This window comes from Trematomus bernacchii, unplaced genomic scaffold (genome assembly GCF_902827165.1).
Source record: "Trematomus bernacchii unplaced genomic scaffold, fTreBer1.1, whole genome shotgun sequence".
NCBI lineage: Eukaryota > Metazoa > Chordata > Actinopteri > Perciformes > Nototheniidae > Trematomus > Trematomus bernacchii.
Window position 1 is genome coordinate 11,484,221 of NW_022987547.1, and position 25,105 is coordinate 11,509,325.

The following is a 25,105-nucleotide window of genomic DNA, read 5'->3' on the forward strand; positions in this document are numbered from 1 at the left end:
CAGCTATGGTCTTTGACCCTATCGACCTTAGAACTCGAGATTTGCATGCTAGATGCTCCCTCACCTCAAGATACAAAAATATCTTGGCGCACATCCGCTAAACAGACCCCTCTAAACAGCGCCTGTTTACTATCTGAAAGCAGCCGCAGTGTAAAACGTCTCTTTGATTATTTACTTCAGTTTGGAATTTGTTTTAATTAAAGTTTTTATTAAACACAAGTTTACAGTTTGCTGTTGGTTATAAAATGAGAGAATCAGAGAGACACGGGACAGATAAGGCAAATGGAAATGTTCCATTCATTTGAAGAGAAGCAACACGCAGATGGTGATAACATGTGGAAGCACGCACTGCAATTTCACACAGCAATTAGTTCACAGCTAAATACTGTGGGTTTGCGTGTGAGCTTTCCTCTGAGCGCTTGTAACAGCCAGCTGTGTACGAGTGAGGAGACTTCCGTTAAGAACACCAAAGGGGTACATTTGGTGAAGTTGAGTGGGATCGTTTTCTACAGGAGCACATCAATACACACTGGAGACTTAATTCAGTCAACATTTGTGATTACCTTATCATCCCTATTTATTTGTGACTTATTTTCTGATTTAAAAGGATTAAATACCCTTGTTGTCATGGCAGCAGACTTTTAAATTCCACCATTATGGTTTGCTATAATAAGGAAGGGAGACAGATATTTGTCACGCCATTATAATGGATTGAGCAGGTTTTGATGTGCCCACTTCCCCATGATTACATTTCCTCATCATCATTTAGTCCCAATGGCTGTTTGTCAAGGGAACCATGGTGATGCTATCAATAGGGTCCGCCTTCTAGAATGCGTCATACCTAAATCACTCTGATACAACAAACTACAAAAAGTTGTTAAAACTCCTTTTGACAGATTTGACTGCTGTGAGATTTAAACTATCCGAGACTTTACACCCTAAATACTTGATTTGAGATTATGCTCAGTTTTATCTTCAGATTAGAATTGTTTGCTTCTACTGTCTCCATGCTTTAATGTTGAAAAAGGTCTTTATTTTTCTCATACTGCCTGTGCTGCAGGACCTCTTTTCACCCTCTGTCTGAAACCAGAGCTCAGTCTGCTCTGATTGGTTAGCTGGCCGGCTCTGTTGTGATTGTTCAATCGCTTAAAAATGTCCCGCCCCTTAGCCTATCACGTGCAATGTGTTAGGAGCACTAGCCAATAGAAGCGCGAGGGTTACATAGTGATGTCACTATGTTACATAAGTAAACAAGGGAGTCCAATGGAGGCGTTTCAGGCAGGGGGGAGACACTTTGGGATTTTAACAGACTAAGCAAAAAAAAAAAAAAGAAGCATAATAAGGACTCTTGAACACGAATATGTTGAAATGGATGCATTAGCTGTTACTTTGTTATGGAGACTTTGTTTAGCTTATTTGAGGTTTGACTTGAACCTCCCCTTTTATCAGGCACCTCCTACGTTTTGTCTCCCTATGAGTTCTGATACTGGTGTGAAATGAGGAGAATGCAGAGATCTTCTCTCTTCATTTTTTTCATGTAATCGTTTATTTGAATAAGGACAATGTACATTAATGAACACTTTAGACAAATAATGCGTAGTGTAAATATGCCGGATTTGAGCTTTGAGCTCATTTCCATCCGTAGTCCCTGACATACAACATATAAGAACAAGACATTTGTAAACATAGCAAAAAATAAATACATGATATGTAAAAGAGCAAGAGCAGCACACACAAGTATTTACCACATGGCACCTCAAATGTCTCACCCCTCGAACACTGAACCCAGGCCAGGCTTAACAAGTCCCTGTGAATAAAACCCTGCTTACCTCCAGAGCTTGGATCACTGCTCAGAGGATCCAGATGGTTCCGATTCTTAATTATAGAAATTGGATTCTGGGACATCTGCTCAGTGTCAGAGCATGTTGTGTTCGTCTGCCGTTTGTTGTCGTGGACTGTGTTTATGTTTATGTTAAAATTTGAATTATGGGGGCTGGGATGCCAGCCAGTGCTCGGCACACCAGGAAGTGCTATTCCACCATTCGTTCCTCAATTACAGTATGTGCTAATTCAGTTAACCAGCCTGTTAAACAGCAGACAGCTAATTTAGCTCAGCTCAGCTTCATGAGCTCATAGAAACAACGAGAGCTGACAAACAATTGTGTGTGGCCTATTACAGATGCTCTATGAGAAAATGTTATCTGTAATATCATTGCAGATCATTACTCGTTCACTGCAGTTCACTTTTTCTCAAAGATGCCCGCCTCCCTCCTTTGTCTAGTAGTATAATTCCAAAGTTTAAAACTAAAATGTTGTTGTCCCAATGCTGTCTAGCTTGGTACTCTAATGTCACATATAGGCCAAATCTTATCACATTTTGGGATTCAAAGATTTGGTTTCAGGTCCGATGAACATTTTTGACTAATCTTAGTGAAGATACCAAGGTATGATGAAGTGTTGGAAGTCCACTGATGTTGCAAACAAAATCTGGAGATGATTGGATAAGCAACTGCAGGAGTCCACAATAAAATGTGTAGTGTGAACGTGTGCGAGAGAGAAGAGGAAGATTTGCTTCATAATTGTATTAAAGTCTCCCTGCCACACAATTAACACTAATATAATTAGTTCCCAATGTTGCCTCCAGTCAAATATCTATTTAAATAATCTAACAGAGTCTCAGTGGTGGAAAGACCCAATGTGTTTCAAATAATTGATCAGCATATCTGACCCAGTTATACGCAAGTTTGAGGCTTCTTAATTTATGTTTTATGAAATGCAATATATCTTAGAGTATCCTTTATAAATTCGGCTCACCTAGCCGGAGTCTTCACTGTTGAAAACTCAACCGTGACACGTTAGAATGTTTTGTGCTCAAACTTGCAGCTATGTACGGGACATAATGGTCTGACTAACTGGTCTAATCATGTGGGGTTATAAAAGTTCACCAAATGAGTACCTTGTTGATGGTTTGCTCTGTAGCTGTTAGCGGTGAGGGCTATCTGAAATCTGTGGGGACGTGTATGTTCAGCATCACTCGCATTCCTCCTGGACGTGTCCAGATTTGCTGCTGCCGTACACATCCTCATTCCTTTACTTCTCTGTTTCACAACTCTTTCACACTAAAAAGATAACAGATGAGTTCAGTAAACAGGGAAAGGATGGGAATATCAGCAATGGAATGGACTCGTTGCTGAATTCATGGAGGAATGGGTCATCTGAAAGTGTGCAAAGTTAAAGCCGTTAGTTAGTAACTTTATTAAAAATAACTGTCATATCTGCTAAAACTGTCAGTATATCCTGACAGAAATACGTGAGACGGGGTATCTGTAAAACCATACTTTAGTTTCCTGTTTAGATGTTTAAATGAGAGAGAAGGTGATGTTAAGCTGGCTACACACCAACCCGATTTTGGGAGTCAGAGGCCGTCAGAGGCAGTCGGGCATTCGCGGCGCCCTACTCAGGTTGGTGTGTCCCGCACCGTCGTCTCTTTACGGCACCTTTTCACACCTACAGCGGAATCGGCCGCGGGAGGTCAGAGAAAGTCGGCCCAAGCAATCACTCTGATTGGCTGTTCACACTACCGCTGCCTGCTGGTAAGGACAGTTATTGCCACTCGTCGACTGAAGTATTTGCGGTGTGTTCGTAGGCGGGCGGCGTAGCGGGCGGCGTAGCCGACGCAGGCGACGTAGCTGACGTAAAAGTCGGGACGCCTTCGGTACGCGTTCTTTGGTCTCAGGTGGGTGTGTAGCGGCCTTAAGATGTTAAAAACAGTAAGGCTCAAACTAAGCTCCGCCCACTCTGCTGCAGGCAAATACTAGGAGCATTCGGGGAGGACACATGATTTATCTAACGCACTACTGTCAGGATATAGTGAAGGTTTATTTCATTTAATAAAGTTACCTTTAATATGATGCAACCTCAATATCTTCTTTTTGCACCTTCTGATACAACATATACCTTTGATCTCTTACTACGCCAGCACATGATGAATGTTTTAGACACCGTAGGCTAAGGTTCTAGTTTGTCATGGTGAAATATGTTTCACCCACATCAAAACGTTCTCTTGCATCAGTCCATGTCCATTGGAAGACCCAAGATTCTTCCTCTTGCTCAACACTCAAAGAAATGTGTTGATTCAGTGTAGCTCAGTTTTGCTATCGATCTTCTTACGTAACTCTCGGCAAGAAAGCAATCGGTGTATTTAACAAATTGTCAACAAATTGAAATTGGTCTTTTAATTGGGAAACATTTCTGTGTCTGTTTGCAGAGTCTCCTCCAGAGAGGTCAGGACGCCGACGCAGCATGCCCGGCAGCTCCTCAGACAAGAACCCCCCCACCATGGAGGCTACGTCCACTGCTGCCACGCCTTTCAGAGTCACCGTGAGTACTGTGAGTGTGTTTCTGTGTATCGTCCCTGTCTTCTGTGCTAATGAAATATGATTTCTATAGCCCCAAATCATCACAGAAGTTATATAGGTGGATGTGCATATACACAGATATGTATAAAGGTTAATCAATACATTTAAATGTGCAGGCAGCAGTGTGGGTGAATGTTTAGTGCAGGTTATTTTAGATTGGTTACATGGTTACCTCAGCGGCACTTAGTGGTGTGCCAAGCATGCCTCTGACTTTTCTCCTCCTTACTTTGCCTTAAGAAGCTCTTAGCTGTACATCAGTGTGTACAGAAGGCTGCTCTGGTGTCCAGATGGACTCGTGCCAATCTGAAACAAATTTACTTCAAATGTTGGAATGGGGCCTTTGATGTTTGGCGTATACACTTCACACATCTACACATCTTGGGTTTATGTTCAGCACACCATCCTCTGCTGCCTTTTTACTTCCTGTGTGATTTTCCATTGCATTTCACACTGAATAACTTGTACACACACTCCCAAACCAGCACCTGCACGCACAACACATTCACTCACTTAGAGGGAAACTACACACACAAACACAGACACTCTCCCACAGAGCAGTCTTCATCTGGCTCTAAATCAAATCCGGCATGCTTGCTGCCATGTTTAATTCAATAGATAAACAGCCAGTTAATGAAGCAAAAAAATAATAATCCGCTGTGAGTCATCAATTTCAAGCTAATTAGCAATTAGCTGTGCACATTTCCATTAATAAATAACGAGTGGGGAGATGACGACCCGGAGGTGAACTGTAAACAGTGGATGCTGGGCCAGAAGGGCCAAAAGCACTCTGCACTTTCAGCCTTTGTGAAGCTCTAGCAGGTATACTAATGGGCCATGTTGAGTGTTAAAAGGCATTGCAATATTTCTGAAAGGTGTCATTTCTTTCTTCTTTTCTATCAGCCATCTTCAGCACTCAGTTTTATTAAGAGGCAGTCTCAACAAAAAAAACAACATTGGGAAAGTAAAAGCTCACAGTGAATAAATTAACAAATAGGCGAGACCCGCTGGTGTTGGACCACCTGCGGAGTGGGAATAAAGTGTGTCACGAAACAATTTTAGAAGGTGCAAATGTAAAATCACCTCAGCTTGATGAGGCAGAGATTGCCAAACTCTCATTGGTCTAGATAAAACAGTGAAGATAGCGTTGCAAGGGAGTGTGTGCATGTATGGATGCGTCTGCTCTTGTCTTGTGAATGTGAATTGAGTCATTGAACTGTTTTACTTTGATATGACCAGGAATCAATGAGTAGATATAGAAGGTGAATAAAAAGCTTGCAGGAGACAGAAAGGGTCAATAGTGGAGGCTAAATATTGATTAAGTGTCTCACATGCAGTACCCTCCTGAGGAAGAGAGAGAGAGAGCACTGCAGCAAAGTCATCCTGTCCCAATCACATGACCACTTCATTTACTCTGATGGCTTATTGCTAAGCAGCAGTGAGTGTTTGCACATGAAACCTTCCCCAGACAGTGTTTGACCCTTTGCTGCACTTTTCCTCATACTGCCCCCTTCTGGTCTCTAGAGGCAGCACAGCCGACCAGGCAACTTTTTAAAATGAACTTTTATTAAAGAGATGTAAATGTTCTGCTTGAATGAATACATTTTAAGGATAGGTAAGAGAGGTGTAGATAGATCAAATTGAAAGGGGCGGCTGTGGCTCAGGGGTAATTGGGGTCTACCAATGGTCGAAGAGGTATTCAGATCTTATACTAAAGTGAAAGTAATAATACCGTAGTGTAGAAATATTCTGTTCGAGTAAAAGTCCTGCTTTCAAGATTTTACTCAGGTAAAAGTACAAGTATTAGCAGCAAAATATACACAAGTACCAAATCTAAAGTACTTTTAAGTAGCCAATTTCAGAATAATATGTATTTTATTATTGGATTATAATTAATGATCCATTAATGCGTTGGATAATTAATTTTGCAGCTGGAAAAGAGACCCATTCATTTGTATACTGCCCGTGATCTCCATCCATAATAGACACCATAATTCATTATTTACTTTGGTTTTTGTATAGGGCTTCTTTACCAGCAGTACTTGAGTAAATGTACTTAATTACTTTACACCACTGGTGTCTACCCATCAGAGGGTCAGTGGTTAGTCAACCCCAAAAATTGCTTTGGATAAAAGTGTCAGTTAAATGACAAGGAATATAAAAAATAAACACTTGTAGTATATAGACACAATAGATGTGTGTATGTAGATGGATAAGGTTCAGTCATGGTGGCACACACACATGTGGGCAGGCAGTCGGTGGGTTTCTCCTCCTCCTCGCTTCTCACTTTTCTCCCTTCAGTGAAAAGAGTTGCGGTGACATCTAAAGTACCCCTCCTAGGCCTTGAGCTAAATCTGTCAAAATGCTTTTCTCTCATGTTTTTTGAAGAGACTGGGTTGAATGTGTGCACTCACAATTGAAAGCCACGTTCACACTCACACACTCACACAGAAGCCCAGCCTGGAACACTTCTCCAAAACCATTTTCTCCCCAGTAGGCATTGGAGAAAACTAAAACCTCCCCAAAGCCTTATCTTCCACAGCCAATTCAGAAATATTAGGAAAGTGCATACATCAAGTATAAAAAGTTACTACTTGCTAGTTTCTCTTATTCAGTGGCTGTTTAAAGAGAGGACAAACAAACCTTATCTCAGTCCGTCACGTCCTCGTCCCGCTGATTGCCCCCGCTGGCTGGATTGATTCTCAATTGTGCCTTAGCTCCTTGTCCAATCTCCCCCTGACTTTATTCCCCCCCTCTCCTCTCAGATACTAGCAGGGGGTCTAATTGGACAGGTATGTCTCTTGTTTTCATCAGGTTGTGCTAGAGGAGGACAGAGAGGTTGATGTAGCAGCAGGGAACACCCCGCTGATTGTCCAGGCACAGATTCTATCAGAGCCCATTAGGGAAGCCGGGAATTGCCAAACCAAGGGAATAGAATTAACTTGTTGCATTTGCTTTAATTTCATGAAAAAAAGCACAGCAATAAAATGGAGTTGTCCTCTCAGTGCTCAGTTAATGGGCTTGGACAGGCTGAGATTACAATCAAGTATGCAAGCCTGTTCTGCACTCTCTCAAATACACAGATCTGCACTGTAAACACGGTAACATAGTAAACACTGAGACTCTATTTCCACTACCATGAAATTCCATTTAGACTTATCGAGGGTTGGCGCAAACCAGCCCCTCCTCCCCATGGAGGATGCATGTTGAGTCAGATGAATCCATCCCCTCCTTCAGCTAATTAGCTGTCAACCGTGGAAATGTGGAATTATTAAAGAGCTCAATGCATGCTAATATGTGACACTGTGTTGGACCCCTGTCAGGTTGCACTGGCTGTAATAGCCTTAACATGTCTCTATGTAAAAAAAAAAACTGAAATGTAAATTGAGAGACATTAGAGCAAGACCAATGTATGTTAGACTAACTGGAAACATTTGTCCAAGGGGTCTGTATTCATGTCCTGGAGTCAATAATTGACATTAATATTATTTAACCAAGCTCACAGGGAAATCATATTCCCATAAGTCGATTTTACACATTTCCTTAGAATACAATATAACAGTGATGTGACGTATATTACATCTCATTAGATGCCATTTGTGTATGTTAGCAGTTACTGGCCTTGTCAGCTGTAAGAACTCATCGAATACAGCAAGACGTAATGTGGAGACATCAAGGTGTTAACACTGTGTTTTCACAGTGGTGGAAGGAGCACTCAGATATAGTAACAAAACTAAAGTGTTAGTGTTGTGATCAAAATACAATTAAAGTACCAAAACCCAAAGTGCTCATCATCTGTAATGGACCATTGCAAAACAATATATGAAATGACTGGAATATGATTATTGGTGCATTAAGCTGTCTTGAATGGTAAAATTGCAGCTAATGAAGAAGAAAAATACTGCTGGATATCTTAACCTAATCATTATATGTTTATTCATGAATCAAATCAAACCAAATGCACATAAAACAAATTGTGAAACAAAATACAATTTCATAAAAACAAAAAAATACCATAAAAGGTAGGACCCAGGAGTTCTGGAAGCCTGAAAACAGCCCTAACTATAGGCTTTATTAAAAAGAAAAGTGTTTAGCCTACTCTTGAATGTGGTTATTAGATGATTCATATTTTGTGCCTGAAAATGTATTATGTAATAACTAGTGTCATATTGACGCACATTTCAAAGACGAGGACTGATCAGAACGAAACCCACAGGGAGGAACAACCTTCACTCCATAGTCTCAATGTCTGTGACGTGCTGAGCCCTGATCCACGGCCACCATGTCACTCATTTTCTCCTCACTTTCCCCCTCATTTACTTTCATTCTATTGCTTTTTCTATCAGCTCACGCTCTGCCGTCCCCTCATTGTGCGCCCCTTCTCCACGTGTCCTTCTATCATAGCTCATCCGTCTCTGGAAATCACTCACTGTCCTTTAAGTCCGTTTTTTCACTATAGTCTCACCTCTATTTCTGTCCTCTCTCTATTTCATCCCGCATATATATATATTTTTTTCTCTTGCCCTCTCACTCATCTCTCACGAACAGGCGCTGAAGACAAATTAAATGCAAACACTTTAGCGCTTCTAGAGTGTCTTGCCTCCCGTGGGGTATAATCTGACGTTAATGTAGGCGTCACTCATCCTTACTGACTGATTGTAAGTGTTGAAATAAGAAGTTTAAATATTCTGACCTTTAACCTGTGCAACAGCTCTGTGAGGGCTTTACAATTCTAAGTGAATTAGAGAGGGGTGTTATATAACATTGCATCGCTGCACTAAGCGAGAACGAAGAACGCAAAATATGATGAGAAGTTATAAGGAGTGTATTTTTCTGACTTGGGCTTTTTATACTCTCGATTTGCTCCATCCCTTCTAAAAAAGTCCATCCATCAGGGGAAGCATAGAAGTAAAAACAGAACAGCCACTAATCAATTCACCTCGCCTACAGGGACAGGTTTCTATTCACCGACTTATTTCCACGGATGGAAAGCTGTGAATATGCCAGCAGCAGCAGCAGGCACACACTCTGCAGAGAGAGGAAATGACATGAAACTACCCTAAATGTGGAGGGGATTGTGATTGATATCCAGAAATGATAAAAGGTGCGTGTCATCGTGTCGGTTTTATACTGCTCCATCAAAAAAATCACAATCCTTTGCCTCCCCTTGAGTCTTTTCCTCATGTGATTTTGAAGGCTCTGGTCTGGAGGGGATACTAAATGCAGTTGAGGTAAAAACAATATTCCTTCTGCACAGACTCTGACTCATATTTTGTCATTGTTTAGAATGGTGCTTATGCTAATCTAACCACATGCGCCCACACATCCACATATGGAGTGGATAATGGCTGAGGGGAAGAAACAGAGAATGAGAGTTTGATTGAGAAAGCAGCAGAGCCTCAGGTGCAGCAGTGACTCAGCCTGTTATTCAGCTCAAAGCTCCCGCACACACTTCGCTGATGGCAGGTAACAATTGGAAGTCATTTTCTGCCTATTCTCGGTGGTCTCACTTGAAGTATACCATGTCAGATCTATAAATATCTATCATTATTATCACCACGGTCAGATCCATATCGAGTGTGCGTAACTGCCATTGTTGATGATTACAAAGGCAACAATTGGTTAGTTTGTTGTGACAATAACGAAAATGCATAATTAACAAATCCATCAACACTAGCTTTGGCCTTTTTTTCATGCTTCAATGTCAACTTATTATTATACAGTTGTTGCAGTCCAATACATTGGTAGACTTTGACCTCAGTAGCATCTTTTTATAGACTTTCCTTGCCTTGGATATTCTAACGTCTTTCAAACTCCACGTCCACATTTAAATGCAGTCCTTCTGTTATAAATTTGAAGCTTTTAAACCAAAACTGAGGTATTTGTTAGACTTTTGAAAGCTCCCTGCAGAGCCTCAGAAGAACTACTGTTTCCACCGGCTGAGTGTTCTTCCTTATCTTCTGTGTAGAAACTCTCCTTTTATTAGTGCTTGTTTTCCAAGACTTTCCTCAAGCTTTTTCACTACCGTCAGCAGCTAGTTTAAATGTTTAGCGTAAGTGAGTAACCATTCCCATTTCCCAGTAACAATTGCATATTCTGATATTTGTATTAGACAAACAAAGAAGAGATCGATTCTCGGATATAAAAAAAAACAAGCCCACATTTCTGCTCAGAATGAGAAACTACTTTTAAACATGGCACTTTTATCAAAGACTTGGATATATACACAAAAAAGTGCCTCTAAATGTTCTCGAATGTGTATATGAAAGACTGCATTTAAAGGCATCAATAAAATATGTAATATACATTTTTATTATACATGAAAACAGCTAACTTGAAATATAATATTATGTACATTTAAATGTATTCAATATTATCAGTTTTCCAGTTTGAACACACTAAATACTTTTGAAATAGTTATGTCTGGACACACAGAATTGTCACTGACGCGGCAGAGACCCTCCCATGATTGACGACGCCTGTATTCTGACATCAGCGACTCTTTGTTCTTCTCCCAGAGTGTTTCACTGATGACAGGTGTTGTTTATCAGGATGCAGTGGCTGCTCTGTGATCAGCTGGCAGGCTGTCTACAAGTCACTCTCTAATTATCCCTTTACCACTGTTGCCCTGGGCGACCTCTTCACACTGTAGGTGGTAATTATACAGGTGTGTTTATGGCATGACTGGGACTGAGGGGAGGTCTGATCACGGTGTGTGTTCCAGCCCTCCTTGTGAGGTGTGTGTGCCATTAGAGGTCTCAGTGCTGCAGCTATGTCTCTGAGGTTATATTATGAATGTGTTCAGACTGTCTACGCTGCTATGTTGTGTTATTTTAATAAAAAAAGCTACACCTGAGCCTAAATGCTTTCTAGTTTAGTTATTTCTCCAGCATGCTGAGTTGTACAATTCTTCGTGCTGAAGCTACTCCATCAACTCTTTTCTTCACCCTCTTTATTCAAATACCTTCGTTCATCCTCTTCATCCTCCTGAGCTCTTTCTCAGCAGTGAATTCTTTGAAAATAAAGCAGAAAAAAATAAAATGTTCTTATCTTTTCTTATCTAAAAACTCGCCACAGCCTGCCGTTTCTGCACCACATCTCATTCGTTCTTATTCCTTCGCTCTTAATGCCAGCCACAGTTGCCATGGAGACGGCGAAGTGCTTGGGGGAGTGTGATAGCAGATGTTAGAAGAAGTAAACACCCAGACAAAGAAAGGAATGACAAAACAACAAATAAAGGGGTGTATCTGGTATAAAAACACAGATGTTTGAGCGCTGTAATTTGTTGAATGTTGACATAATTACCGCAGTGGGAAACAATCCCTAATTTCTGCATAAATATTACCTATCAGCTAATTATGTGTATGCTCTTTGGGAATCTTCTATAGAGCGGTGCAGGAATAAGTCCTACACCGGGAAATGAGTCAGCATTTTAGCACTTCCAGGCTCCCTCGTCTCAAAGTCAATGTTTTTTTAGTGAGTTTTTGGTTAAATGCCTGAAATAAGGCTTGTGGTTTGTTCTAGTTAACCCAATTTTCAAGTTTCTTTCTACGTGTAAAATACGTCAGCAAACACACGTTGCGAAATGTCTAAAGCTTTTAGGTTTCGTAAAATAGGTGGTTGCTAATAGGGGATTAAATGAGACTACAAAATATCATCAAGCTGAACGTTCGCCGCCTTTAGCTTAGCGGTGGTGATGTGAAGTCATGTGAGCGTGATGTAGTTTGTCTATAGCGTTACGTTATCTCTTTAATTCTAGGGATTGCATTCATGCTGAAAAAATCCTAAAGTAGTGTACATATGAGGAGATTATCCTGTTAACTAAAACCTGTAACTATCATAAACGTGTGTTCACCAAAGATCTTATTTTCTCCAAACTTCCTGTTCATTTCTTTTCAAGGAAACCTTGGCATGCCAACTTCAGGGGTCATCTTAGAAAAATGCATCACCATTACACCACTCTGTTGTCAAGATCTTATTGAATGTGTTTGCAATGTCTCTGTATTTAGGGAATACATTGTGTTAGACATTGTCCTCCAGGCTGTAAACATCACCCTGATGTGAAGATCCATACTCATTTATTACTCATTTACTGTTCATGACACCCTGGATTTAGGACATGGATCACAATGTCAGTATTAATAAGTCCTGTCTCACTCATGATCTTGATGATTGGCATCTCTGAGATTGACCTCACAAAGTAGCAGAGACTCACTTTATTGACTGTATGTGTCTCTCTCCATCAGGGCTTCCTCAGTCGCCGGCTGAAGGGCTCCATAAAACGCACCAAGAGTCAACCCAAACTGGACCGAAACTCCAGCTTCAGACACATCCTGCCTGGCTTCAGGAGCGTTGACAATGACAGGTACGGTGTGTGTGTGTGTTGTGTTGATGCCGGTGTGTGTTTGTGTGTGCTTGATTTCTTCATATGTCTTTTTTGGTGCCTCTCTCTCTGCCTGACCGCTGGTTATTCAGGTCGCTGTTGACATGTGAGTGTTTTTTTCGTGAAAAGAAGTGAATCCTGAATCTCCAATCTGTCACTTGTAATGTGTTTTCCCTCTGTCGGTTTTTTGTAATACAGGAGGAATCTCATGTCCTCTGTCGTTTCATGCCATGGCACATTTGATTATTAAGAGAGTTGTTGCTAGAGTTTGTATGCTGAATTAAGAATGTATTTGCTTAACATTGCCCATAAGGGCTTGGAAATAAAAACCTGATATATACAGATCGCAACAAAACAGCTTACTAAGTCACAAACCTTTGTCAACAAGGAAGGTTTGTCACCTGAAGCATCCCTAATAAAGCGTGCAGAGTGCAAGCACAGCAGCTAACTGCTTGTGCTTTCCTCTTGGTAATAAACATATGCCATATGCTGTTTTATAGCAAGGGGTATGGTGCCATTAGGTACCTTTGACTTACCCAAGATATAAGGTCAAATAACCCTTTTTACAAGTAAGGATTCATACAATCTATTCAAATAGATGATTTTTCTTCAGCTCAAACAGCTGTTGGCCTTTTTTTAGGTTTTTCATTCTACTGAATTGAATGAAAGAGTAAAGGCCCGGACACACCAAGCCAATTTTGGCACGCCCTACTCAGATTGGTGTGTCCCGCACCGTCGTGTCTTTTCAGCCGTGGGCAGTCGGCCAAAGGCTGTCGGCAAAATAAATCGCTCTGATTGGCTGTTCAGCTAGCGAATCAGTGCATGAGAAGCAAAACGGAAGTGAGGGACCCAAACAAACTATTAAGAAGGCAAATCTGAGATTTCATTTAACTCCAGCTCTCGACACAGGTTCGGGAAAGCCCCATGAGCTTCTTGCTGTAGAGTGAAAATGGAACGCACACGCTATTTGTTGTTTGTTTATATCACGCAGTCTGTTCTTCTTCTCTCGGTTATCACGCAGTCTGTCTTCCGGTTGTTGCCTCTTTTGAATGACGAATACACACTACTGCCGCCTGCTGGTAAGGAGAGTTATTGCCACTCACGCATGGGCAGTTTGTACGTGCTTCTTGGCCGTCAGCTGAAGTCTTTGCGGTGTGTTCCAGTGCGACACATGGCCAAGACGCAGAGACGCGAGGCGACACAACAGTCGGGGGTCCGTCTGTGTCAGTTCTTTGGTGTCAGCTTGGTGTGTCTGGGCCTTAAGCTTACAGGAACACGTCACCCGCAAAATTACCAAATTTGTAATCAGTAATTCACCTTGTGTTACTTGAATTTGTGAAGCATTTTTTATCCTTGAATGCCTCCATGTTCAAAGAAGAATCTAAAAACAGATACAGGTTTGGTATATTGAAGTAATTGGGAGGAATGTTTAACAACAGCAAAACTAAATCAGAGCATCTGTTTTTCCAACTCTCAGAACACTCGTACAGTATTATCTTATAAATCCACTCGTTTGCTCACTACTGCCTAAACAATGCATTTTTGTTATAAATGTTGCTATTTCAAACACTTGCCATGTTCTTTAACAATCCTCAGAAAAGTGTGTAGCACGCATAACCTTTCTTGATGTAGTCATGCTGTTTTTAAGACTTTTCCATAACGTTCCTTTAGGAGTTAAAAGTGTGTATGATGAGTAGGGTTGGGAACCGAAGCTCGGTTCCAGATGAGAACCGATAAGAAAATGCCGGGTACCGGGTACCCATACAAAATACACAATTTCGGTTCTGCTTAACGGTTCCTAAACGCGGTAGACCCTGTATTCCACTGGGTCCGTCTGCGCTGCGGTGCCGCGGTGGAATACATGGTAAGGGCGGACTGGCCATCTGTGTGTTCTGGAGAATCACAGAGCGGCCGGCCGTCAGCGGGCCGTTGACGGCCGGCTCCGCCCTTAATTTTTTAAAATGGCATCATGTAAGTTGCGCTGACAGGCGACAGAGGTCCACAGATGCCCCGCAGCGAGGCTCCCCCCACCCTCCCGTAGACAGTTCACGAGCTCAGTCACTTCATAACACCAAAGATGGATCGCGGTAAACGCTCTAAAGTGAGGCTCCACTACACTAAAAAAGAAAAAGACAAGGCACAGTGTAATGCCTGTTAATAGCTTGCCACAGGCATAGCTGAGTTAAAATAAAGCACAGCTATTGTGCAATACATTTGTATTGCATGTATATTTTTTATTTGTAAAAATGTCAGTTAAAGCTTAAAAGAATAAAGATATCTTTGTTATCTAAACGTTTGACCTCTTTCTTTTACAATTTTGGAATCGAAACGGGGAATCGATAAGAACCGGAATCGATAAGCAGAACCGGTATCGGAATCGAAATCGATACATTTCAAATGATACCCATGATGAGTCATTTATGTATAATATCGTTATTTTGAGGGTGAATTATTCCTTTTTAAGAAAACATTTGAGGTTAGTAATAGTGACTTCATTTATATTTGAATTATGAAGTGCCCAGTTTATAAAGTTGCCTCTCTTATCATTTCTATCATTCCCGCCTTCTCTGGTCTCAGAGTCTAAACTCAACAGATCTATGTTAACCCTCACGTCCACAGCGCTGCCCCTGAGATGGTGTTTTGCTTCAGGCTTTGATAATTGCCAGTTTCTGATAACCTCTCCTGATTTCCTCAGCAGTTCAGCCACTTGGCAAACATTTGGCCTCGCTTAATGACGTCAATTAGTTCTCCGGACCTGTGATCGCACTGTTTTTGAAATGTTTTGATGGTGTTCCCATGCATGCACAAGTAACAGCTATATCTCCCAGCACCTTGGATAAAAGCCACGGTGTCCATCTGTGGAGATTAATTAATGGAGGCGCTGCTTTTGAAAAGATGTTCTGCAGCTTTCGTTCTCAAAACTCCGAGCCGAGTTCTGCCTCTCTTCGTATTTTTAATGAGGCATTACCATCACTGTCGAACTCTCACAAGGGAACACTAGCGATTGTTCAGTGTGGAACAGAGCGAGCTCGTTCTCTGGTGCAAGGGAACAAAATGAGCTCATCTGTCCTCTCTTTGTCCCGCTGCCTTCTCATTCCCTTTCCCCTCTTCCACCCAGTTCTATAATGCCTCTATTTTTCTAACCCTGCTTCCTTCTATCCATTTCAAACTCATCACTCTCCTATTCCGACCTCATTGTCCCCCCTTCCTTTGCTCTGTTTTTACAAACAGTAGTGAGGATTTGCTAACCTATCAGCATGTATGTATTCCCCTCGGATCAAGAATGACAAAGGGAGCTAATATAAGACAGGAAATTGGACTACAGGAGGTCTTTTATCTCACCTGACTCCTATACGGTCTCCATTAGAGCTGCACAAGCCATTGGAGCTAGTAATACAATGATTTTCTTGCTGTTTTTTTCTAGTAAATGTATCATTATTAAGTGATAGTATACAAGTTAATGAAAGTAGTTCATTCAATATTATCTTTTTTCTTTTACCATTTTATGGAAATCCACAGATCAAGATAGGTGAAACCAGTTTATACCTTTTGAAAGTATTTAAATATACAAAATAATTATTGCCTGCAAATAAATGTTTGTATTACTTATTAACTGCATAGCATTTGCTATCTGGTGCCTCAGCCGCAGTCATAGTTTTGAGTTTTTAGTATTTATCTGTTTTTCATTTTGCAGCTACAGGGATTATGTTGAATGAAAGCTCATTTGCGGTATGATTCTAAACATTTTGTATCTATGTTTTTCACATTCTCATTTTGTCAAATGACATCATCATGGTATGATTTTTACAAGAGGATCTGTAACAAACAAGTATGCTTCCTAAGTCTGTAGAATACTGTTTGTCTTCAACAACTCAATACCTTATTTAGTTGTTTTCTAAAATGACACCTTTACCCAAATATTCCACTTACCGTGATTTAGATATTGCACTAGTCAAATCTCTGTGAAATATCAATTAAATATGCAGCTGTAGTCTCCATACACATATCCTCATGTAGCAGAAGAGAGCCTCCACTCCTATAGCTCCTTATATGGGCCACGGACAGATATAGTAGCACATGCATGCTTGTTTGCTCTCATGTTTCTGTGAAAAAAAAGGGAAGAAAGCGTGAAAGAGTGTCAGATTGAGAGACTAATGTGCTACGAGAGGAGTCAGTGTCACCCCCCGTCAGCCCGCGAGCAGCCTCCCAACAGGAGAAGAAGAGGGGAGAGAGATGATGAGACGTAGAGAGATGGAGATGGGAGGGGGGGGGGGAATCCTACAGCCTGTAAACTCACTGGTGTGCAGCCATGAATGTGAGATGAATGTATGCTGGGAACATTTAGTATTCACTGTACCATCAGAGAGTTATGTACAATATTTCAGCATTAATATGATTTTCATTAGTTAGAATAATCATAACATATTCTCTTAATAGATTTTGCAGTATTTGCATGTTTTAATATCATACGAACACACACACATTTCCCGTGATGACGCTGTTGGGCCATGTAGCCTGAGGAGGCCTCAGGAGAGCGACCTGCAGATGAGCAGCAGCTGGACTACTAAATGAAATATTCATCTGTGGTAACAGAGGCTGGACACTCGCTGATTGGCTAAGCAGAAACACAGCAACACGTGGGCGCACACCGACACTGTACAACACCAGCAAATTACTGGATTATTTCGCCTAAAGGAATTGCATCTATTTATACTTTATTACACTCCTCAGAATACTGTCAGGATATTTTTTTCTGTGAATACCAACTGAAGATAGTGAGAGGCTGCACAGTTTCATCTCAGCTGCCACTGTGGCAGTGGAGGTAATTATTTGGGCAACAGACTGTGGTCCACGTTTCCATCCAGATGTGATACGCTGCTAATGAAAGTCGCAGTACCTCAGATAATTGCCAGGGCTTCTCATTACTGTACTGATGGAACAGGGGGTAGTACAGAAATGAAGATGCAGTACCAGAACTGTTATGGAAGCTTTTTAATCTGTGATCGGAATACCCTTAATGTGGGTAAAAATCACATTCTTAATGCCACTCACTAGTGTTTCATGCGATGGTCTGGTATTGTGTTGTGCGCTGACCGGATCTAACCATACATCCATATGTCTCTTGTTGCTCGTTACACGTTATACCTGTATCAGATATCATCTGACCCTCACCAGCTTCGGTGCCCTCATCTGATAGACACCGACCTTTACCGGCCTCTGTGGACACACTGAACACGATCATAGCTGTTGCAACATATTGGCTTTTAGATTCTTTAGCAACAGCAGAGTGCCTTGGATGCACAGTGTGACATTCAAACATTTGTAGTTCATCAGGTGTAACTATTTCCTTGGCCCATCCACATATACTGTGATATTGTATAGAAGACATAGATTTGAGGAAATTGCCGGATTAAATGCATATGATCAAGGTCTGTGATTGCTTCACTTTCCTCTCGCTGCTGCTGCTGCTTTCCTTCCTGTTGCATCATGCCAGATGTCGCCGGTCACTGCAATTCAGGGTCATTTATACAGTATCATTAAATATTCAAGCTATCAGTGATTCACTGCCTGTTTGTGTTTTAGCTGAGCTTGTAACACTCTGCTCCCTCTTCAAAATCGTGTTTTCTTTATGAATACATGCATGCTTCACACTCACATGTTCATACTGTCGTGCAGGGATACTGTAGTTTGCCCCGGGGTTTGCAAAAAGACAGGAGGCCAGGAGCTTGTAAATAAACAATTGTTAGTAAAATGTATTAGATAAAAGGAAAGGCACTTTACTTATCTCTATATTTTCCAATAACTTATTAATTAACTTATTTTTTGACAAGGCATCAGGCCTATATGAGAGATGAATCAGATATTTTTGATGCATTTGTAAATGTTTTAGTCACATTTAAAAAAAAAAAAAAAGTGTATACATTATTAAACCTAGTAGATCATCTTTCAACATGCCATCACTCAATCTTGGAATGATTCACACACATAAACCATAAATATAAACCCCTAGGGACATCATTAATAGCATATCCAAGCTCTTTTAGTGTGAAATAAACATTTAAGGTCTCAGAAGTGTCCTTCTTTCTGCATAAAATGTTCTCCTCTTCCGAAAAAAGTTGTTTTCCCCTGTCATTTGTTGCTCCAAAGTTTCTCCAAATCCTTTTTGACGAGGTTGCAGGTGACTTTTTGTCTATCCTGCTTCTTTACTTTGTAATAGGAAGAAGTCTTTGTGCTGATTGTGTGGCCCCAGTGGTGGTAGATCAGAAAATAACTGATTGGCATTTTCAGTCTGTAATCGTGTGCGTGTGCACCAATGACTCATGTTTTTTTGATGCAGGGGCTGCGTCTCTTACACAGCAGGAACGCTTTTTCGCCATCACTCACAGACATTAGCAGATGGATAAAATGGCTGCAGCGATTTATAACACCCGTATGTCTATTGCCGTTTCCCTTATCTCAGACAATCTGCTCGGCATACGCTTTAATTATGTGTGCATCACACAGAATCCTGCCTGCTGAGAGATCTTATAGATGCATGCTGGGAGAGGCAGCTGAACACATTAATGAAGTCTACAAATGGATGCACAAAAATGAAATATATATTGAAATGTCTACAACTAAGACAATGACACTTTAACAGCTATTAAAAAACACAGAGAAAGTTGGGATGTTATGAAGTGTCAATGATACCTCAATTGACATTATCCTGAAAGAGGATTTGAAACGACCGAAGGCAGGATTCTTAATCAGAGCAAATCTTCAATACTTTTTTTTAAGTTCTATGGGCTGCAGATAACAAATTATACAATTGAAATATAAAGCCTTTTTTTCCAAATAAGATCTTATAAAGATCCGAGGTCATCATCTCACATCCATCTTTACATTTACAAAAAGTATTTTAACCGTTTGTCAATTCTAAAGAAATGTGGTTTGTCCAATTCATATCAATAATACTTTTAACAGACAAAACGCTTTGTCAAACGACTTCAAAGAGGACCTCTGTGTCCTTTACGATAGCCACAGCTCTGAAACTATGACCAATTCCTGATATGAAAATAGCATTCGTAAACATTTTAAAGGAACCTATGAGATAATAGGAGCCTTTTGTAACCATTTGTATTGAATTGAGTGTTTTTGTATCTATTTAAAAAACAGATTTAGACAAATAAATGTGTTTGGAGGGTTAGGTTTTGCTTACTTTATCTATTTCAGCGAAGGTAATGAAGCCGTGGTATCAGCGTGTGTGTTGTAAGAAGCTTTCCCCTTAGCTCTGAAAGGCTGTCTGTAACATAATTCAAGAGCCCTCGATACAAACCCCCTGTCATTTTTCATAACGCTGCGCCAATGGGTGCCATGGCAATTGTATCAGGAGGGGGTGTTAGAGTGTGTTTGTGAGAAAAGCGGAGTGAGGGAGTGAGAGACACATCCACCCATAAATCCAATAAAGTGATGCCATTTAGAGTTATTACATTCTGTAAACATTCCCCAGGTGGTTCAACTGTAATATCAAAAAAAAAAAATGTTGCTCCCGCTTCTCTTCCTCTCTGCTTCTCACTCTCTTACCCGCATTCACTTTTGGCTCTGCCAGCATACCAACGTCTATTAAAGGGTCCTATTATGATCATTTCCATTTATATCAGTATGTAGTGTCTCTACTGTGACATGTCTCCATGCTTTAATGTTCACAAAGCTCTTTATTTTTCTCATACTGCCTGTGCTGCAGCACCTCTTTTCACACTCTGGCTGCATCTCACTTCGGTTAAATGGATTCCTTGCGTCCCTCACTTGCGTCGTTTCCCTGCGACTAGTCCCTCCCACCAGGGAAGCATGGAGAGACGCAAGGAAACCACGAGAAGCAGGGAAATGAGTTTTAAGAGCAATGGGACTTCGTTTCCTCCGGAGCGTCACGTGAAGCGACGTCCGTTTGTGATGACGCTGCACAGCTGATCGTCTGACAGCAGCCAGATCAGTGCATGCACTGCATCGTCCAATCAGTGAGCGATACACAGTAAGGGGGCGGGGCGAGTGTCTGAGGATTTCACCGGAGGATGGTCTGGTAGTTCCTCGATTATCGCTCCTCCGTTATCACTCCTCGATCCTTGATCCTCCGGCAAAAATAAGGCCACTGGGACGCTACTCAAGATGGCGCAGACAAATCAACTTCCGGTGATACCGAGCCCGAGGAGCGAGGAAATGAAAAATAAGAGAAGTGAGACGCACCCTCTGTCTGAAACCAGAGCCCAGTCTGCTCTGATTGGTTAGCTGGCCTGCTCTGTTATGATTGGTCAAACGCTTAGAGATGTCCCGCCCCTTAGCCTGTCATGTACAATGTGTTGGAGCGCTAACGAAAAGAGGCACGAGTGTAACCTAGTGATGTGCGGTTTTTCGTAAGGAAACAAAGGAGTGTCATGGAGGCTTTGGGATTTGAGTCTTTGCAGACCATTTACATGCACACAAACCTATATAACACACTACAGGAAATGGAAAACCACTAAACATAATATGGCCTTTTTAACTCTTAATAATATCCCCTGCTTCTGCTCACATGTGACTTTCTCCTCTTCTCTTGCTGTTACTTTCTGTTGCCTTTGCTTTGCTATCAATCATTCCTTTTACTCGTGTCTTATTCTGTCCCTTCATGCTAATACTAATGTTCAGAGCTGCAGATCACTGGTGGATTTCTGCTACATTAAACTCAGCCCTGTCCCTAAACCCCCTCCTCTCCTCTCTCTGCCCTCTCTCATTCAATCCGTGCCACTGCAGCAACATCCTTGTGCCTCCACTTGTTCACACGTGTCATCATGTGGTCGATCCCCAAACTGTTGGCTCTACTCATTTATGGGGAAAATCACTCCTGTACTTGTTGTTCATCCTCCATCTTTTTTGTTGCAGTCAAACCATCAATCCCACTTCCCTTATGCTGAAGGTCACATGCTTGTTGATCACGTGCACACATCACACACAATCATAGACACTTGGATACAAATACAGACACTCGCATTTCATTTAGAGAAGTGATTCATTTGATATCAAATCATTCAGGCATCATTCATGTATTCATTCACTGCATGATGTTCTCACATATTGTTTCAGTTTTCTTTGGTTATGACTATCAATAGCAATAAGTACACACACAGTTAGGGTTTCCAGAAAAGTAATGCCCCTCAGTAGTGCAATCACATTTCCAGTTACAGATTTTGTTGGCCAATCAGAGGCAACACAACAGCAGTGCTTTCATTATGTTCGTTGCAGCAGTATAATCAGGCTGAGGAATTCTGCATCTTTCCGTCTTTGGCACTCTTCCCCTCTCGCCGTCTCATTTGTGATGCCTCAGCATGATGTGGTGTCGATGTGTTGTTCTGAGCCGGTCTCACCCACCACTGTGCATTGTTAAGCTCTATCCCTCGCAGACTTGGATAGCAACAGCGTCTAATGACTCTAATTTGTCTGCGTTTATTAGGCTTCATGGCATTATCCCTCTCCATTCTGAATCATAATTTGTTAATTCAACAATGATGCTGTGTTGTTGAAGTGCTTAGGAAGAGGTAGGTGTTTTGAAAAGGTTAATTTGTCCTGCTTTGACAAACAGAGGACTCTTCATTTGCTTCAAGGACACATCATTCAGTTTGAAGCTCTAGTGCTCTGGCTGAGTGTGTGTGCTTACCTCTCTCAATGTTTTTACCAGTTTAACTCTGGTAAACACAATGTGTTTAGTGTCCTGTCTGTCTGTAACTTTGTGTGGTAGTGTTACCACTGACAGGTCTCTCTTGAAAATGAGACCTTGTGTCTCAATGAGATTTTACACCTGTATAAATAAAGGCTAAATTAAAAAAAAACGTATTACTAATTTTAACAGACATAAACAGCACAGTTCTAATAGATTGATGTCTTAGGTTAAGTCTGAACAGATTCCCCAAAGTAGCTTAAGTAAATTAACTAAGATAAAGTCCTCTGAAGCACATTGGTGTTGTTATTGTTTGTTGTTCAAAGCCTCTCTTGGACAACAACATCAGAATCAACTAAAGTGAAAAAGCTTCTCTCAAAGACTCGGTGAGGAGATGCTTGTGAGTGTTTGAAGGTCAAAACAAGACTTTGTTTTAGTGTTAATATCTTCAATATCTCTACAAGTCTTGTGATAAGTAGTGTATTTAATTAAAACTTCATTTAAGACATAACATAATAGATCCAGTGACTGAGAAGTTGACACATGGCACAGCTGAGTGGCCACTTGCAGATTATTCATGTCAATATGTACGGCGGCAATACATTCTTGTTTGTAGACAGAACAAATTGATGCACTTATCTGCATCTTATCTTTCAAGAGAATTACAGGTATTTTCCAATGTAGCTAACTGCTTTAAAATCAGCCCTTCAAAAAGCTTTGCAACACTAGCTCCTATTATGACAAGCTCATGAAAACGTTTTTCAATTATATTTCAAATGGCGTCTTATTTCAGCACTGATTAAACACCTTTTGCTCTTTATTTAAGATAAGATGAGATATACTTTATTTATCTGAAATTGGAGAAAAAAAATGTGCAGCATAAACTAAGTATGGCACATCATTTGAAATACAAAAGAGTAGAAAATAAACAATTATACAATATAAACATCTCAAAATACAAAATAAAAGAGAACAAAAAAAGTTGAAATTGACCGTGAAGATAGAAATCTGTCAAATAAAACCTAGTTAATTGAAGAGAAGTTTGCTTCCCTCATCCCTCCAGTCAGTGGGTGAGATGTACATTGTACCAAATGATGTTTCCTGTGATCTGAGAAGCTGTGCTGTATATTAGCTCTCTGATCACTTTACTGCATCCATAATGTGCAGCAGAATCCTCCCAGCATTAGTAGTGCTGCTGACACCTGTCCAGCTGGTACTGTGTGGGGGGGGGTGGCTTGGTGGATGTTTAACCCTGCTGGGCCTTCTGTGAGCCCGGCCAAGGGTCTCCTCTCTTTCATTCCCTCCCGGGGTAATGAGCTGTAATGGATAGGGCCTGGAGCGTGACAGGAATACCGAGGGCTCCATCAAAGAACTCCCTGCCATCCTTTAAAGGATGCTCAGTACGCATGCAAACACTCATTCATTCCTCTCTTTAAATCCACCCCAGGCATAAGCTTTCAGTTATTTATCATGTGCACATATAAGAGCTATACAACAACTTTATCGCCTTCTTATAGCATCTTTTTACTGTGTTCCTTAATTTAAAGGGGACCTATCATGCAAAATGCACTTTTGTACGTCTGTTATACATGAATATGTGTCCCCGGTGTTCCAGGGAACTCACCAAGTGTCAGAAAACACAACCCTCTCTATTTTCCTCCATACCCAAATCTCTAAAAAAGGGGCTGCAACGGATCTGATAAAAACTGATCCAGATTTGAACACTTCTATGTCGTCTCAGAAGTGGCACTACGGCTATTGGGCCAACTCTCCACCTATCAGGGGAATGTGGGGTTGGGCCACGGCCGGCCATTGCTGCTCGAAAGCGCTGGAGACGCTGTAGTACATATGCCAGGCCTGTAAGTGGCGCTGTAGTCTGCCACAAAAGCAGCGAAGACGACTTCCCACACATATGGTAACCATGGTTACCCTTCTGTTTATTCTCCGCTGTGGCTTTTTTTCTCCCTCCCCGAGGCAAGCGTTTGCTCCCGCTGCTTTAATGCAATGCAATCCCTCCCCGTCGAGGCAAGCACTGTAATTCTGTCCGGTTAGTCCACCAGCAGATGACAAACACCCACCTCTCCGCCTCTTCCAAGGAACGAGGGGACCGTGCGGCAGAGTTTCAGTTTCAGTTTCTTTCGCCGGTCAAGATGTCCGTTAAAGTTTAAATTTTCCGGACAAAATTAGAAAAGTGCCGGTCAAAGGTCTTCTTTGTTATTTATTGAGCTTTAAAACAAATGAATAACGACTCTATGGTTTTATTATATTATTATAGGCCTATAGACTGTATATATAAATAAAACACGGAGGACGGAGATCTCTTTTTCTCCCCCTCTTGACTTGATCAGAGCACGGCTCCCCTCTCCTGCAGGGGGGCGTGGTCAGCTGCAGCTCACAGAATCAGCCCCGTAGACAGCAAACAGCACATAGAGCGAAATGAGGCATGGCTAAAATGCATGATCTGTTTGGTATTTTGAAAACAGAAACGTATAAATATACCTTATATAGGTATGGCCCTACAATATATCATTTAAATATAGCATGATAGTTCCACTTTAAGTAATACATGTTTTTTTACTAAATGTAAACTATAGAAACACAGGCAGACTGTATGAAAAACTATAAGAATAGACATTAAGTGTA

General features: G+C 41.1%; 1 protein-coding gene across 1 annotated transcript in view; it reads left to right on the forward strand.

Moving 5' to 3' along the window:
* Positions 1-25,105, forward strand: part of dab2ipb (DAB2 interacting protein b) — a 106,396-nt gene that overhangs the window by 14,721 nt on the left and 66,570 nt on the right. The window contains 2 exon segments of the mRNA XM_034123236.1: positions 4,268-4,380; positions 12,662-12,780. Coding sequence (XP_033979127.1) covers positions 4,268-4,380; positions 12,662-12,780 — 232 coding nt within the window.